This window comes from Salmo trutta, chromosome 13 (genome assembly GCF_901001165.1).
Source record: "Salmo trutta chromosome 13, fSalTru1.1, whole genome shotgun sequence".
Taxonomy (NCBI): domain Eukaryota; kingdom Metazoa; phylum Chordata; class Actinopteri; order Salmoniformes; family Salmonidae; genus Salmo; species Salmo trutta.
The window spans coordinates 51,113,751-51,128,592 of NC_042969.1; the positions used below are offsets into that span (position 1 = coordinate 51,113,751).

General features: G+C 43.2%; 1 protein-coding gene across 1 annotated transcript; it reads right to left on the reverse strand.

The window, feature by feature from the left end:
- Positions 1-203: 203 nt before the first annotated feature.
- On the reverse strand, positions 204-14,585 carry LOC115205968 (transmembrane protease serine 13). Its single transcript, XM_029772426.1, has 13 exons — positions 14,462-14,585; positions 10,458-10,632; positions 8,659-8,772; positions 8,003-8,179; positions 7,705-7,831; positions 7,239-7,334; positions 6,925-6,968; positions 6,632-6,794; positions 4,269-4,447; positions 3,630-3,728; positions 3,005-3,147; positions 1,238-1,393; positions 204-1,117 (listed from the first exon to the last, which is right to left on the reverse strand). The coding sequence occupies exons 1-13, from the start codon at positions 14,477-14,479 to the stop codon at positions 1,103-1,105; spliced, it is 1,506 nt and encodes a 501-aa protein (XP_029628286.1). The 5' UTR covers positions 14,480-14,585; the 3' UTR covers positions 204-1,102.
- Between the last annotated feature and the right edge of the window lie 257 nt (positions 14,586-14,842).

Genomic DNA, 14,842 nt, shown 5'->3' on the forward strand with positions numbered 1-14,842 from the left:
TGCACGTCATGTGTTTATTATAATGGATACCCTTATCCGGGGGTGGTCGGCGAATCCACAGCCTTCTGGGTACTTTGCCATGTAATGCTTACAAAACTAATAACAATTTCCAGAACTGCATATCTAAAGGCTCTGCGCTGTCCTATTAGTGAGGGTAAATGGTAGGCATGTTCTCTGCTACCCACTTTACGCTTTAATTATTATTTTGGGTATAGGGAGGGTCACTTGTTTTTTTTCAAGCGTTCAGGGAAGGTAGGGTAAAACTATATTTTACTATGGCACTAAGAGGTGATATCCACATTAGTCAACAATAAGAAAGAGACTTGAAAGGACTGTGCAGCTGTGAGTAGGGACAGATTATTACATTAGTTAAACTCCTTCCTTTCCAATGAGTTTCACATAATTCACACCAAATATTTTCTGGAGATGAATCACAAAGCACATTGCATCTCTAAATTCCTTATAGATGCAACAGAAATAAGCATGCAGTCTCCCCAAAAAACAGTAGAAAAACTTTTTAAAAAACATTGGAGATATGGGAGGCGTGAGTGGGTATGAGGGGTGCATAGACTTAGAAAAGAGAGGCCAGCCATCTTACAACCTCCTATCTCAGGTAAATATCATAAACATACTTACTGTAAGATAAAAAAAAATGTGGTGGGAATAAAAATCATTCAAACACAAAACTGGAATCAGTGAACAGAATATATTGGTGTAGATTCACATATTATACATAGGGTAGCAGCTGTTGGGCATAACTACAGCAATGCATTTTGTGATTTTAGAAGGTACAGTAAAGGAACAGAAGAACACAAGAACAAATGGTCTTGTGTTAAAGTGCAATATGCCTTTCCTGGTACTCCCTTAGCTAGTGGCCATCCTTTCCTCTGTCTGTCTGTCTGTCTGTCTGTCTGTCTGTCTGTCTGTCTGTCTGTCTGTCTGTCTGTCTGTCTGTCTGTCTGTCTGGCTGGCTGGCTGGCTGGCTGGCTGGCTGGCTGGCTGGCATAGGACTTCATGGTGTGATGTTCCGAGAGGAACGAGAAAGCAGGCCGCGAGTGGTCTTTAGGGAGGATGTGGCGAGGTCAATGGAAATGAAGTGACATCACGGATTCTCCAGCTGCAGAGGGAACAATGAGAATTAACATTCATGTAAGTCAAGGGAGGGTGAGCTGGGTATTAGGTGTGGTTGGTGGTTTGATAGAACACAGGCAATCCAGGTAGTTTCTCTTCATCTCACCTGCATCTTGCTGTAGATCCAGGGCAGTAGGCTGGACACCTTGGTGTAGACCCCCGGCCTGTTACTCTGCCCACAGCCGCTGCCCCAGCTGGTCACGCCCACCAGCTGCCAAAGGTTGTCCCTGGCCTGGCACACCAGAGGACCACCACTGTCTCCCTTTGAGAGGAATAGAGAGAAGGGATGAGTGAACAGGGCCCGAGGTGTGGAAAGCACCTGATACAGTAATATTATATGTTTTAAAGCGGTGGATAGCAGATGAGGTAGAAGGGAATTTGAGTAGTGGGGGAGGCAGTTTTCATCAGCCCCAAGGCGGCTAAGATGACGACAAGCGTTTGTGCAGGAGAGGACAGCTATGGACTATCGAAGTTCAGAAATGTAATTAATAATGTTGGCACCAAATGTTCTAAGACAGTTAGTTAGACTCTGGGAAGAATACAGAATGTTGCTGTCATGGAACATCTGGTGTCCATATGGAGGACAGTTTGCCAAACTCTGCATCTATGGCTGTTAAAAAAATTATATATTTTCAAAGTATTTTGTATGCTAATGGTATAGAGAGAGATATATATTTTTAAATTCAATAGCGGTGAAAGATAGGAGAAAGAGTGTTGAAAGAGTTGTGGGCCGAAATTGAACCCATGCTGGCAGCGGTACATTGTACATGTGCTCCAGAGGCAGCGGCTTAGACCTCTAGACCACCACAGGTGCCTCATTTATAACTGTTGCGTAAATACGCCACACATACATAAACTTGTTTTCCATTATAAATCCGACCTGTCGTCAAACTGCGTGTGAACAAGCCCTCCATTCACTTTTTATGGTGACAATAACGCCTTTCATTTGCTGTATAATTTGGAACTGTTGGAATTAGACCACTGCAGTTTATAAAAGAAAGAGCAATTGCAAATTTGATCAAATGTTTTTGGTGGTGTTGACAGATTATTAAAATATTTTGCAATAACCTTTGCTGTATTTGCCAAAGGACTGTGACAGTTTCTGAAGAAAAAAAACAATGGCTAATTGCTGTGGACCTGTCAGCATAACGTTTAAATTCAACAATGTTTTGCTTTGACATTTCCCCCGACCTAAATATGCTGGACTGCTCACAACTTCTAAAACATTGTCTAGGCTACTCAAAAAAATGGAAATTAAAGTAGGTTACTTACAGTAGTTGCATTCATAATTCAATGTAAAATATCAACTGTCTGTTCACCTGTTAAATTCAACTGTTACGTTATAAACCGCGCTGCCTATGCGATCATATAGACTACAGCAAAACTTGAAATACATAGCCTATCTATTTACTAGGCCCAATTAAATGAGCGATGCGCATGGTATTTTTTTATTACTTCGGGAATGCGTCACAGCCAGAAAAGGTGAGGAATTTATAAAAATAAAATAAATAGGAAATAGATGTGTCTATTTTAGATTCCAAAAACAAAACACATTTGGTAGATTTTCGCTCTTCTCACTAACTGCATCTTATAATTATATATTTTTTGCGTGTCCTCAGATCCCACATTTGTACAAAATACTGTACATGCTTGCAATACAATACTTTAGCCACTAGAAAATGTGTGTAAGTTGAAGTTTGCATGGCGGTAAGCATGTTCTCAGGCCAAGTTCAGTTTTTATAAATGCCAACTTTTGCGGCAAAACTGCCACACGCATGTTTTGGGGTATATTTTGTACGTACGCAAGGTTTATAAATGAGTCCCCGGGCCTGTAAATAGAGGGTGAATTGAACTACAGCAGGTGGACATGTACCTGACAGGAGTCCCTGCCCCCATTGAGATCACCGGCACACAGCATGTTGTTGGACACACTGCCAGAGTATACTTTGGAGCTGTTACACACACGCACGTCGATGATGTCAACGGTCACCTCCATCAGGTCTTTGGAGGGTTTTGCTGTGAAGGGACACATACAGTACACAGTCATTCTCCAAACACACACACACTTCAACTAGGGACACAATAGCTACTTGCTCTAGGCAAACTGTTGCTCTACTGGGTATAGTATAGATTCCTGCAATGAGAAGATATTGAGATAGGATGAATGATGCATGTGTAGCCTCCCTTCTCCATGTCGGACAGACCATAGAGCAATTCTGTAAAATACCAGATGGGCTGTTTCATTTGTAGCCTAGTGGGCCTGTCTAAATTGTTGTTGTTTCTTGTGCAAAATGATCATTATTTGGCTGATAATAATTTTAAAAAGGGCTGGTGTGGGGGCCTCGAGGATAGAAATGGGCCAGTGTGTTAGAAATGGCCGGGACAAATTCTGTTCCCAGTCCGTCCCTGTTGTCTCACTCTAGATAAGCATTCTGTATGCACTTTCCTTTAGTGTAGTCCATCTCTCCCTCTCTCAACTCCCTTGTCCCTCTTCCTACCTGACCCCTTATCTATTGTTCCGAAGCCCGAGGTCCAGCATTTGGTTCCACGGGGGAATGTCTGGTCAAAGGCTGGCAAACAGGCAGGCTGAACTGCATCTGAATAACAAACACAAACAGGAAGTTAGATAAACAGAGTGGCATACAGACTTCAGACACAAGAACACACAGTTACAGAAATGACACACGTGTGCACACACATACACACAAATGAGTGGTGGAAAAGGTACTCAATTGTCATACTTGAGTAAAAGTAAAGATACCTTAATTGCAATTCATCTGATCACTCTTCATAACATTCTGGAGTATATGCAAATTGCCATCATACAAACTGAGGCAGCAGACTTTGTGAATATTTGTGTCATTCTCAAAACTTTTGGCCACGACTGTAGTAAAAGTAAAAGTTGGCAGAAATATAAATATTAAAGTACAGATACCCCAAAAAACGACTTAAGTAGTACTTTAAAGTATTTTTACTTAAGTACTTTACACCACTGCAAATGAGATTACCATTCTGACAGTGGATGCATCACAGACATTTAGAGGCAAAGAGCAAATGTTTTTACAGTGCTGTCCCAACATTGATGCTAGTGTTTCCCTAGCGTTTCTCTGATATACAAGGAATAGACCTGGACTCACTAGTGAAGTCCACTGGTGAGGCCAGCTTCAGTATGGCGATGTCCTGGTCATTGGTTACGTTATTGTAGTTCTCATTCACGATGATCTTCTCTACGAGATAGGGAGAAGGAAGCTTGTCTTGAGACACCACTCCTCCGTACACACGCCACTTACTGGCATCAAGAACCGGGGGGAATGACCTTCAATTGGCAAGGAAAAAAATCGAATAGATATTCATTTACTTCTCATACCAAGGCTGTATGACACATATGGTATTATTATTATGGTAATAAGGTGTTTAATTGAGTTATGGAGATTGGTTGTCAAGGTGAGGGTTGTTGAGGTGATGAGGGGCTGTCATGCTGCTTGTTCTTGAGTCACGCTGAGCAAGTCGCTGCATAGATTCACTACTAGTCTGTGTTTTACATGGGTATGTATAAGTAAAACATTGACATTCTACTTAGGCTAATGATGCGTCAACGACATGTCGGAAACTCTGAAATACAAGCTTGAAATCTATTTGATCGGTCCTCTAACTTCTTGGTGACAGGGGACAGTATTCAGATGAATACGTGCCCAAATAAAACTGCCTGCTTCTCGGGCCCAGAAGGTAGGATATGCATATTATTAGATTTGGATAGAAAACACTCTGAAGTTTCTAAAACTGTTTCAATGATGTCTGTGAGTATAACAGAACTCATATGGCAGGCAAAAACCTGAGAATAAATCCAACCAGGAAGTGACTTGTAGTTTTTCTATCTAATCCCTATTCAAACTACAGTGTCTGTGGGGTCATTTTGCACTTCCTAAGGCTTCCATTGGCTGTCAACAGCCTTTAGAAACTTGTTTCATGTTTCTACTGTTACTGGGCAGAGAATAGGAGCTCAGTCAATCAGTGGACTGTCTGGGACCAGTGAGTTGTTTACTGCGCGAGCACGCAAGCGAGCCGCTCCTTCTTTTTCCTCTGTAATGAATACGCTATTGTCCGGTTGGAATATTATCAAAGTTTTATGTTAAAAAGACCCTAAGGATTGATTGTAAACATTGTTTGACATGTTTCTATGAACGGTAATGGAACTATTTGACTTTTCGTCTCTGGTTTTGCGCTCTCGCGTTATGCCTTTGGATTAGTGATCTGAACGCGCAAACAAAACGGAGGTATTTGGACATAAATCTGGAGTTTTTCGAACAAAAATAACATTTCTTGTGGGAGTCCTGGCAGTGCATTCCAACGAAGATCAGCAAAGGTAAGGGAAGATTTATAATACTAATTCTGAGTTTAGTTGACTCCAGAAGTTGGCGGGTAACTGTATAGCTTGCTTTGATGGCTGAGCTCTGTACTCAGAATATTGAAAAGTGTGCTTTCGCCGTAAAGCTATTTTAAAATCTGACACAGCGGTTGCATTAAGGAGAAGTGTATCTATAATTCTTTCAATAACTGTTGTAAATTTTATCAACGTTTATGATGAGTATTTTTGTAAATTGATGTGCTCATTCACCGGGGTTTTGGTGGGAATACATTTTCTGAACATCACGCGCCAATGTATAATGGGGTTTATGGATATAAATATGAACTTTATAAAGCAAAACATACATGTATTTTGTAAAATTGAGTCCTGGGAGTGTCATCTGATGAAGATCATCAAAGGTTAGTGATTAATTTTAGCTGTATTTCTGGTTTTTGTGATGCCTCTACTTGCTTGGAAAATGGCTGTGTGGTTTTTCTTGTCTCTGCGCTGTCCTAACATAATCTAATGCTATTCTTTTGCCGTAAAGCCTTTTTGAAATCGGACTTTTGGTTGGATTAAGGAGAATCTTATCTTTAAAATGGTGTATAATACTTGTATGTTTGAGAAATTTGAATTATGAGATTTTTGTTGTTTTGAATTTGCCGCCCTGCTATTTCACTGGCTGTTGATAGTGTGTACCGCGGGTGAGACGCTAGCGTCCCAGATGTCCCAGAGAGTAATTAAAAGTCAGGAACCCTCCCATCATCTCAGTGTCACACCCTGATCTGTTCACCTGTCCTTGTGCTTGTCCCAACATGCTGAACTCTGACTAAGGAAATTACTTCGACAACAACATTTTTGGCAGTTAAATGCAACAATAAAAAGTAATTTCATCAAAAACAATCTATAAGGTTTTTTTTACACTGTTTACGAGCATTATAGTTGTACTTTCTGTTTATGGTTAGAGTAGCTAGCTTGCTGTTAGTCAATTGGCATTCTCAACGAGTTCAAAACAGGTCGGATTTCACTCCGACTTGTCATGAACGCAGTAGAGAGGGTAAGGTGGAGCTATTACCAAGAATCTACGTAGCATGTCTAGAATTAGAGCCAAGGGATCAGTTTGGAACTGAGCATTGTTGTCCTCTAGTCACTGACCTGGGGAAGCAGTGGGCAGCTGTCACCACAAAGTCAGGGGACACCAGAACCCCTCCACAGACATGTGATCTACCAAAGTGCAGAGAGAGTTGCCAGGGCCATTGGCCCAGCTTGGCAACAGTGCCCCCTATTATCCGGGAGGTCAACTGCTGACGCCCACAATCTGGGAAAAGGGGGAGAAGTGGTCAAAATGTGTGTATCTAATTTAACTAGAAGTCATATTTCAAACAGAAGGTTGATATAGGCCTGCCTGAGTGCAATATTTGAAATATTAACCGATGAGAGCTCCTTACCAATACACTTCAGAGAGACCATATTCTGGTCAGGGCAGGAAGAGCTACACAGCAACACAAGATCAATCATGTCAGCAACTCAGGATCTAACATTAAACCATGTTGGAACACATGCAGCATGGTTACAGTTGATTTGAAACTTCCTTCATGAGGCTTATAATGCGGTTATGTTGATGACATAGCATTACGTCCCAACCAGTCATGACAGGTAATGACAGTGAATGACTTAACACCATCATTCCCTCAACATTACTGGGACTAAATTGAGTAAATACAAAAGTGCTAAGATTTGTAGAGGAGTTGAGCTCTCTTACCTGACTTTGACCTGGCCCTGGATGGGTAAAGACGATCTGTTGTTCAGGGATAGACCAATGGACTGCTGGGATTTCACGGCCTTGGTTGCAAAGGACCTGCACGGTCGACACACACAAACACATTTAGATTCTGTCTGCCAAAGCAGTACAAGAATCAATTCCCCTCCCATGAAGCATTCCCAGAAACCCAATTTGCCACGGGCAGACCAACCCCAGAGAGAGAGAGGAGCGCAGAGATTCAATCTGAGAGTAAATACTGAAAATGGCAGCAGTGAAATTAGACGTCACTGAGCAAATGTCTGTGCGAAAAAGTAGTTCACGCCAGAGGTAGCGTATACAAATGGCTGCTGTGAGTGAAAGTGATTACTCTCTAAATGCAGCATATAACGTGGCTGCTGTGAGAGAAAGTAGTTACTTTGTGAGGTAGTTTATAAAATATCTGTGAGAAAACAAGGTGATGTCTTACTTTCTGAAGCCCAGTTGGGCACAGATTTGGTTGGCATAGCTCTGGTCCCATCCCTGGTAACACACTGGGAGGAAACGGTTGTCCTGAGACGTTCTGACCTGTAGAGCACCGTCCGCCCCAAACCTCACTGGAGAGAGAAGGAGAGGAGGGATGGAATAATAAGACACAAAAAAGGGTTATGTTTGTCTGCTTGTAAGACGTCGAGTGTACGTCTACCTGCTCGCCTGGCTTTCATTTCTGCACATCTACCTGCAAGTATGTTTGTCTTTATGTCTGTCTGTTATGTGTGTGCGCTTACCACAGTTGGACTCGTCGGTGCCCAGTCTGCAGTCTCGCAGAGCGTCACATTGGACGGTGGAGTGGGAGCAGGTGTCATGAACGGGCACGCTCAACTGCTTCTCATAGTGCCCCTCATCCTCACTGTCATGGTGGTCGAGGGTGACAGCCTCAGTTGCCAACCTGGTACCGTAACGCACTACCCAGAGAGAGAGAGAGAGAGAGAGAGAGAGAGAGAGAGAGAGAGAGAGAGAGAGAGAGAGAGAGAGAGAGAGAGAGAGAGAGAGAGAGAGAGAGAGAGAGAGAGAGAGAGAGAGAGAGAGAGAGAGAGAGAGAGAGAGAGAGAGAGAGAGAGAGAGAGAGAGAGAGAGAGAGAGAGAGAGAGAGAGAGAGAGAGAGAGAGAGAGAGAGAGAGAGAGAGACGATGGAAGGGTTGGATGGGGTAGGTTGGGGGGGCACAGAGAACATGTAAGGGTGGGGAGAAGAGGAGAGAAAGGGGAAACCTAGTCAGTAGGGAAAAGGGAAACCTAGTCAGTCGCACAACTGAATTCATTCAACCAAAATGTGTCATTTAACCCCTGCCGAATCAGAGAGTAGCTTATAAATAAATGAATAAACAGGCATACATGTACATGAGTAACAACATATGAATAAATATGAAGACAACCCTGGCCTTACCTCCGAGCCAGATGGCAATGCCCAGGAGGAGCAGCAGAACCATGCCTCCTGACCCACCAATGCACTTGGCACTACGGTGGCAGCATTTGCCTTTCTTCTTCTTGTTAGAAAGAGCTGGAACAACACACATGGCATACACGTCAAATAGATATATCTTACTCAAGAGACCATATAGAGACCATACACTGAGTGTACACAACATTAGGAACCCCTTCCAAATATTGAGTTGCAGCCCCTTTTGCCTTCAGAACAGCCTCAATGCGTTGGCGCATGACCTCTACAAGGTGTCGAAAGCGTTCCACAGGGATGCTGGCCCATGTTGACTCCAATGCTTCCTGTAGATGTGTCAAGTTGGCTGGATGTCCTTTGGGTGGTGGACCATTCTTGAAACACATGGGAAACTGTTGAGCGTGAAATCCCTAGCAGCATCACAGTTCTTTACACACTTAAACCAGACCCCGTTCAAAGGCACTTAAATATTTTGTCTTGCCAATTCACCCTCCGAATGGAACACAATCCATGTCTCAATTGTCTTCAAGCTTAAAAATCATTTTTTAACCTGTCTCCTCCCCTTCATCTACACCGATTGAAGTGGATTTAAGAAGTGACATCAATAAGGGATCATAGCTTTCACCTGGTCAATCTATGTCATGGAAAGAGCATGTGTTGATAATGTCTTGTACACTCAGTGTACCACACGCAACCGCTTAAAACCTCTACGGGATCGGTGTCCCCCCGCGGGACGGTTGAGCTAACGTAGGCTAATGTGATTAGCATGAGATTGTAAGTAAAAAAAAAAATCCCAGGACATAGACATATCTGATATGGGCAGCAAGCTTAAATTCTTGTTAATCTAACTGCACTGTCCAATTTACAGTAGCTATTACAGTGAAAGAATGCCATGCTATTGTTTGAGGAGAGTGCACAATTATGAACTTGAAAATGTATTAATAAAACTATTAGGCACATTTGGGCAGTCTTGGTACAACATTTTGAACAGATATGCGCTCATTGGATCAGTCTAAAACTTTGCACATATACTGCTGCCATCTACAGGCAGCTAGATTTGGGTATGTCATTTCAGGCGAAAAAAAACGAACAAACGGTTGGATCCGTAATGATAAAATCAGTCTCCTATTTTACATGTCAACTATCATCTACATCCGTCCTAGGTCTGATGAACAGATATCAGGTGGGGGGGGGGGAATAGGAAGGTGAAGAGGAAAACAGAGTGTGAGGAGGTGGAACGTATTCCAGCAGAACTCCTGCCTGATATTTCACCCCCAGGTGAGGTCAATAAGGGATCATAGCTTTCACCTGGATTCACCTGGTCAGTCTGTATCACGGAACGAGCAGGTGTTCCTAATGTTACTACCCTGGCGTTGGACTAGTGACCGTAAAGAGCGTTGGACTAGTGACCGTAAAGGTTGCAAGATCAAATCCCCGAGCTGTCAAGGTAAAAATCTGTCGTTCTGCCCCAGAACAAGGCAGTTAACCCACTGTTCCTAGACTGTCATTGAAAATAAGAATTTGTTCTTTAACTGACTTGCCTAGTTAAATAAAGGTAAAATAAATAAAAACAATTCTGTACACTCAGTGTATAGCCACCACATAATGCAGAGACATAATGAGGGACTTCAAATCACACTTCTCAAGGACGTTTGTATAAAACACTTCTGTTTCAACTTTTATTATTTTACACTACTTTCACTGGTGGTTTGTAGTCCACTGAAAGCAAACAGGGAATGGAGAAAACTGGACTGGGACAGAACTGCACTATATTAGAGATCGCTACTCACATATACTGGGCTGGCAGACATGCTGCGCAGCCACTGGTGGGGGATGCTGGGGGATGTAGTATAGCTGGTTGGGATGAGTGTGCCTTGGACCCGCTCCATAGACTAGCTCTTCATAGGACTGGAGGGGCGGGACGGTGTGCACCTCAACAGAGTAGTATGGAGGAGGGAGCTCGTTCTGTAGGGGAGAACACAGAGAAAATTAGAAAAGGTTAAGAAGTCAGTCATTCAAAAATATGTGGATCTAACACCCAACACCCATCTTAAAGGCCCAGTGTTTTATATAATATTGTACAAAAATGGATGAAATGAACACTATAAAAGTGTGAAAAAAAGTTATGTTTTATTTCCTGATAGTTGCTGGTTGATAATACAATCTACACAGGACCTTCAAAGTGACATCACCAGGCGGTATAGGTTTTAAAGTCCCAGTGCAGTCAAAAATGTGATTTTCCTGTGTTTTATAAAATAATACTTTGAAATTGTGAAAAAGATGATAATGCCCTTTTAATGTAAGAGCTGTTGGAAAAAACGTCTGAAATGTCATTGTTATGGTGGGATTGCGTTTTGGCCTGCCTGTTGACATCACCATGTGGTAAATTAGTTAATAGACCAATAAGAAAGAGTTTTCCAAACCTCTCTGGCAATAACAGCTTTTCCCCTCCCCACTCAGACAACTCCCAGACAGTCCCAGCAAAAATATTTTTGGATAAATATTTTTTTGCTAAAAAGCTATTTCTGTTTATTTTTTTTACAATTTTAAGGGAAAATGATTACATTCAGGCACCATATTGTTCCACAGAAATGATTTGATATTGAGATGAAAATCCCCAGTAAACAACTCCCATGCAGGAACCCCCTGATTCTTCCATAAACAATAGTGTATGGGGTGCTGCCTAGAGTACACATGTTGATTGCGAAAAGGGCTTACAGATGGTTGATGATTGGTGAAAAAAGGCATTCTAGTATCTTCAGGTTAGATGTAACTCATTGTCGGCCATAATAATATCATCCTTATCGAGCAAGTGTGAGATCCCAAGACCTGGATAACCAACTCAAGCACAATAGAAGTTCCCCTGTCTCTAGGCAACAATGTGCCAAGATTCCCAATGGGCCCCTTATTCATTTCCTCCTCTCTTTAACATGCTCTCATTTCTGCTTTATATTCATCTGCTCCCCATAGCGCTATCAAGCATCTCAGACAATAGAGCTAATCATCGTCGCCAGGGCCGCAGCCGAGCTCACATTGCCCCCCGGGAGTCTCTATTGTTGCCACGGAGAAGAAGGGTGGCTGCCATGGAGACAACGGAAGAGCAAACTCCAAAAGGAAGTTGTGGTCATCCCCTGTCCCTGGCTGCTGCCTGGTTGTATCACACACACAGGTGATTTGTAATCCACATCAACACAGGTGATTTGTAACCCACATCCACACAGGTGATTTGTAACTCACATCCCCACAGCTGATTTGTAACCCACATCCACACAGGTGTTCTGTAACTCACATCCACACAGCTGATTTGTAACCCACATCCACACAGCTGATTTGTAACCCACACCCACACAGCTGATTTGTAACCCACACCCACACAGCTGATTTGTAACCCACATCCCCACAAAGGTGATTTGTAACCCACATCCACACAGCTGATTTGGAACCCACACCCACACAGCTGATTTGTAACCCACACCCACACAGCTGATTTGTAACCCACATCCACACAGGTGATTTGTAACCCACATCCCCACAAAGGTGATTTGTGACCCACATCCACACAGGTGATTTGTAACCCACATCCCCACAAAGGTGATTTGTGACCCACATCCACACAGGTGCAGGTCAGTCAGTCTGATAGTGTGCTTCCCCCCCCTGGGGCTGGATGACGGACAGCCAGGGTTCAATATTGGTTTTGAGTTCTGTCTCTCTTTTCATTGACGGCTTCTCACTTTACATTGTGTGTTTATTCGAGGGGGGGGGGATGATTACTTACAATGACAGCCTACACAGGCCAAACCCTGACGACGCTGGGCCAATTGTGCACCGCCCTGTTTGACTCCCAATCACAGCCAGTTGTGATATAGCCTGGATTCGAACCAGGGTGTCTGTAGTGACGTCTCAAGCACTGAGATGCAGTGCCTCAGACCGCTGTGCCACCAGGGAGGGATGACATTGCTTTTAACTTCCCTAACTGGTTCTGATGCTGGGACTTTGACTGATCTGCCCATGGCTATGTTTATGTTTGCAATGACCGACATGGAAAGAATCTACTTCCTGATGGTACAACATGCATGACCTCAACACCGATTCCCACAACAGATTAGTAGTGTGCTCTGCATCTAGACGTGCTGAGGATTGGTGGCGATTTACACAACAGTGCAAGATTTTCAGTCGGAGTTTTGATTTCATAGGGGCTAGGCTGTAGTGATGATCCCAAGGGTCACACAGATCATTATATCCTTTAGGTCTGGATCATACTGAAATGTTCGTCTGATTGAGGATAAAGAGTGCTTACCAAAAATGACTTGTGTCTACATTGGGGTTTCCATGGTAACCCGTCAACCCAATATTATTTTGACTGTTGATTTTTCGAAGAACTTAGTCAGTTACAGGGCATCTCGGTCAAGCCCACTAACTCTCTCACCCTAGAGATTGGACCAGAAGCACTATAAAAAAAAGACCTTCCTGAATCAAAAGAACCTTCACACAGACACGTACCACCACGCTCCATAGGAAGCCAAGAGGCAGGCATGTACCATATTGTGTCTTCTCTATCTGAAAATCCAAAAACACCCACTGTCTGGTTTATTAGCTTCTATATCTCCATTTGAAAACACCTGATGTATTTGATCAGGAAGTCCATGGAAGGTGCCATTTCCTCTCATTAACCTCTATTCTTAGTTCCCCCAAACTATGTGACTGTTTATTGCCATAAATGTATACAATATACCTGATACCCCCCCCCCCCCCCCCCCCCCCCCACAAGCACAACAATAAACAAAGATGGGATTTACTGTTATCTGTCTTGGTGACATAGAGAAGACTCCTTGGCTCAGTAAGTAATAATACTGGTTTATAACCTAAACCTTTTCTTTGGTCAACAGCTCCAGTTTCATGACCATAGGCACAAAACTCCAACGCAAATGAACCGGAATACTGTACCAAGTGGATGTTCAGTTGGTGGAAGAGCCGGTTAGCCTGAATTCCCAAATGGATCGACAGAGGTCAATAGACATTGTTCCCCCCCTTGGCATTTTCCAGTAATTACTGTAAACTGATGAGGTTTTAGGTTCCAATTACATTTCAAAGGGCAGACTGTACTTATAAACATAACGTTGTTATATACTGTAACTTTGAACTTCAATTCCAAAGAGTCGCTTAGAGCTTAAAATAGTAGATAAATAGGTCAAATAGAACCAGCCCACATTGATTGTTGATTTACTAATCAAGACAGATAAATCCTCTCTGTTACAGATGGAACTCCACAGTAGCAGGGTACAGTGGGCCTATTTGGGTCATTTTCACCTCAAGTCTTATTTTGCAATCTGCCCCCGTATTTTGGTTCCACAAACCATTTAGATGAAGAACCCCGACTTTCAACAAAATATTTTCCCTTTGGGGGATTCGACATAAATTCGACACACCATGCGGAGCTACACAGTATAGAGATCGGAGACAGAGGCAATCGCAATGAGGTCATATGGGGCTCCAGCTACACACCAGCTTGACCCTGTGCCTCTAGTCTAGCTCCTAGTAGCATACCAACACATTGGTCCTGCAATCTGTCCATGTGGCAAAAAGTACAACCTTTGAGAACACCAGCAATACACAAGGGAAACTTCTACTTCAAAAACCCAACCTGACAGTGAGAGTACGAGTATAGCATGTTCCGTGTGTGTGAGAAAGAAAATAGTGTTGTTTTGGAGGCAGGTGACAGAAGTCAGCCCAGGGGAAACAGATAAAGAGCCAGAGAAGCAGAGAACAAGGAGGAGAGGATAAAGGAAGAACTTACAGGGTCATGCTTTGCCATCGGATGCTGGGGGAGCAGTGAGGAGAGTGGAGGTGAGACCTGGTAGGAGAGGCTTTTCACAGTGCCACTCAAACAGTCACAGAACAGTGATCAGAGCATGCTGACGCCACATTTGACACTCCCCTCCTCCTTTCTTCTCACTGTCTATCCCTGAACCCCCTCCACTTAGCCCACACAGGTGGGACTGCCCCCCTCCATCCAACCCCTCGTTCTCTCATCTCCTCTTCACAGAAATGGGTGTGTCCCAGTGTGCTACTTTCCCACCTACCAGACCGGTTTCACTGTAGCCAGGGGAGAGACAAAGATTGATTCACACAGTGTGGCCTGCTCCATTCCGGCTCAGGTGACACCAGCTGGGCAATC

Coding starts and splice junctions, on each gene's coding strand:
- LOC115205968 (XM_029772426.1), bottom strand. Junction 6,969..7,238: donor CAGGGCCAGGTCAAAGTCAG/GTAAGAGAGCTC, acceptor GTTGCTGTGTAG/CTCTTCCTGCCCTGACCAGA. Junction 3,148..3,629: donor AACAATAGATAAGGGGTCAG/GTAGGAAGAGGG, acceptor GTCCCTTCACAG/CAAAACCCTCCAAAGACCTG.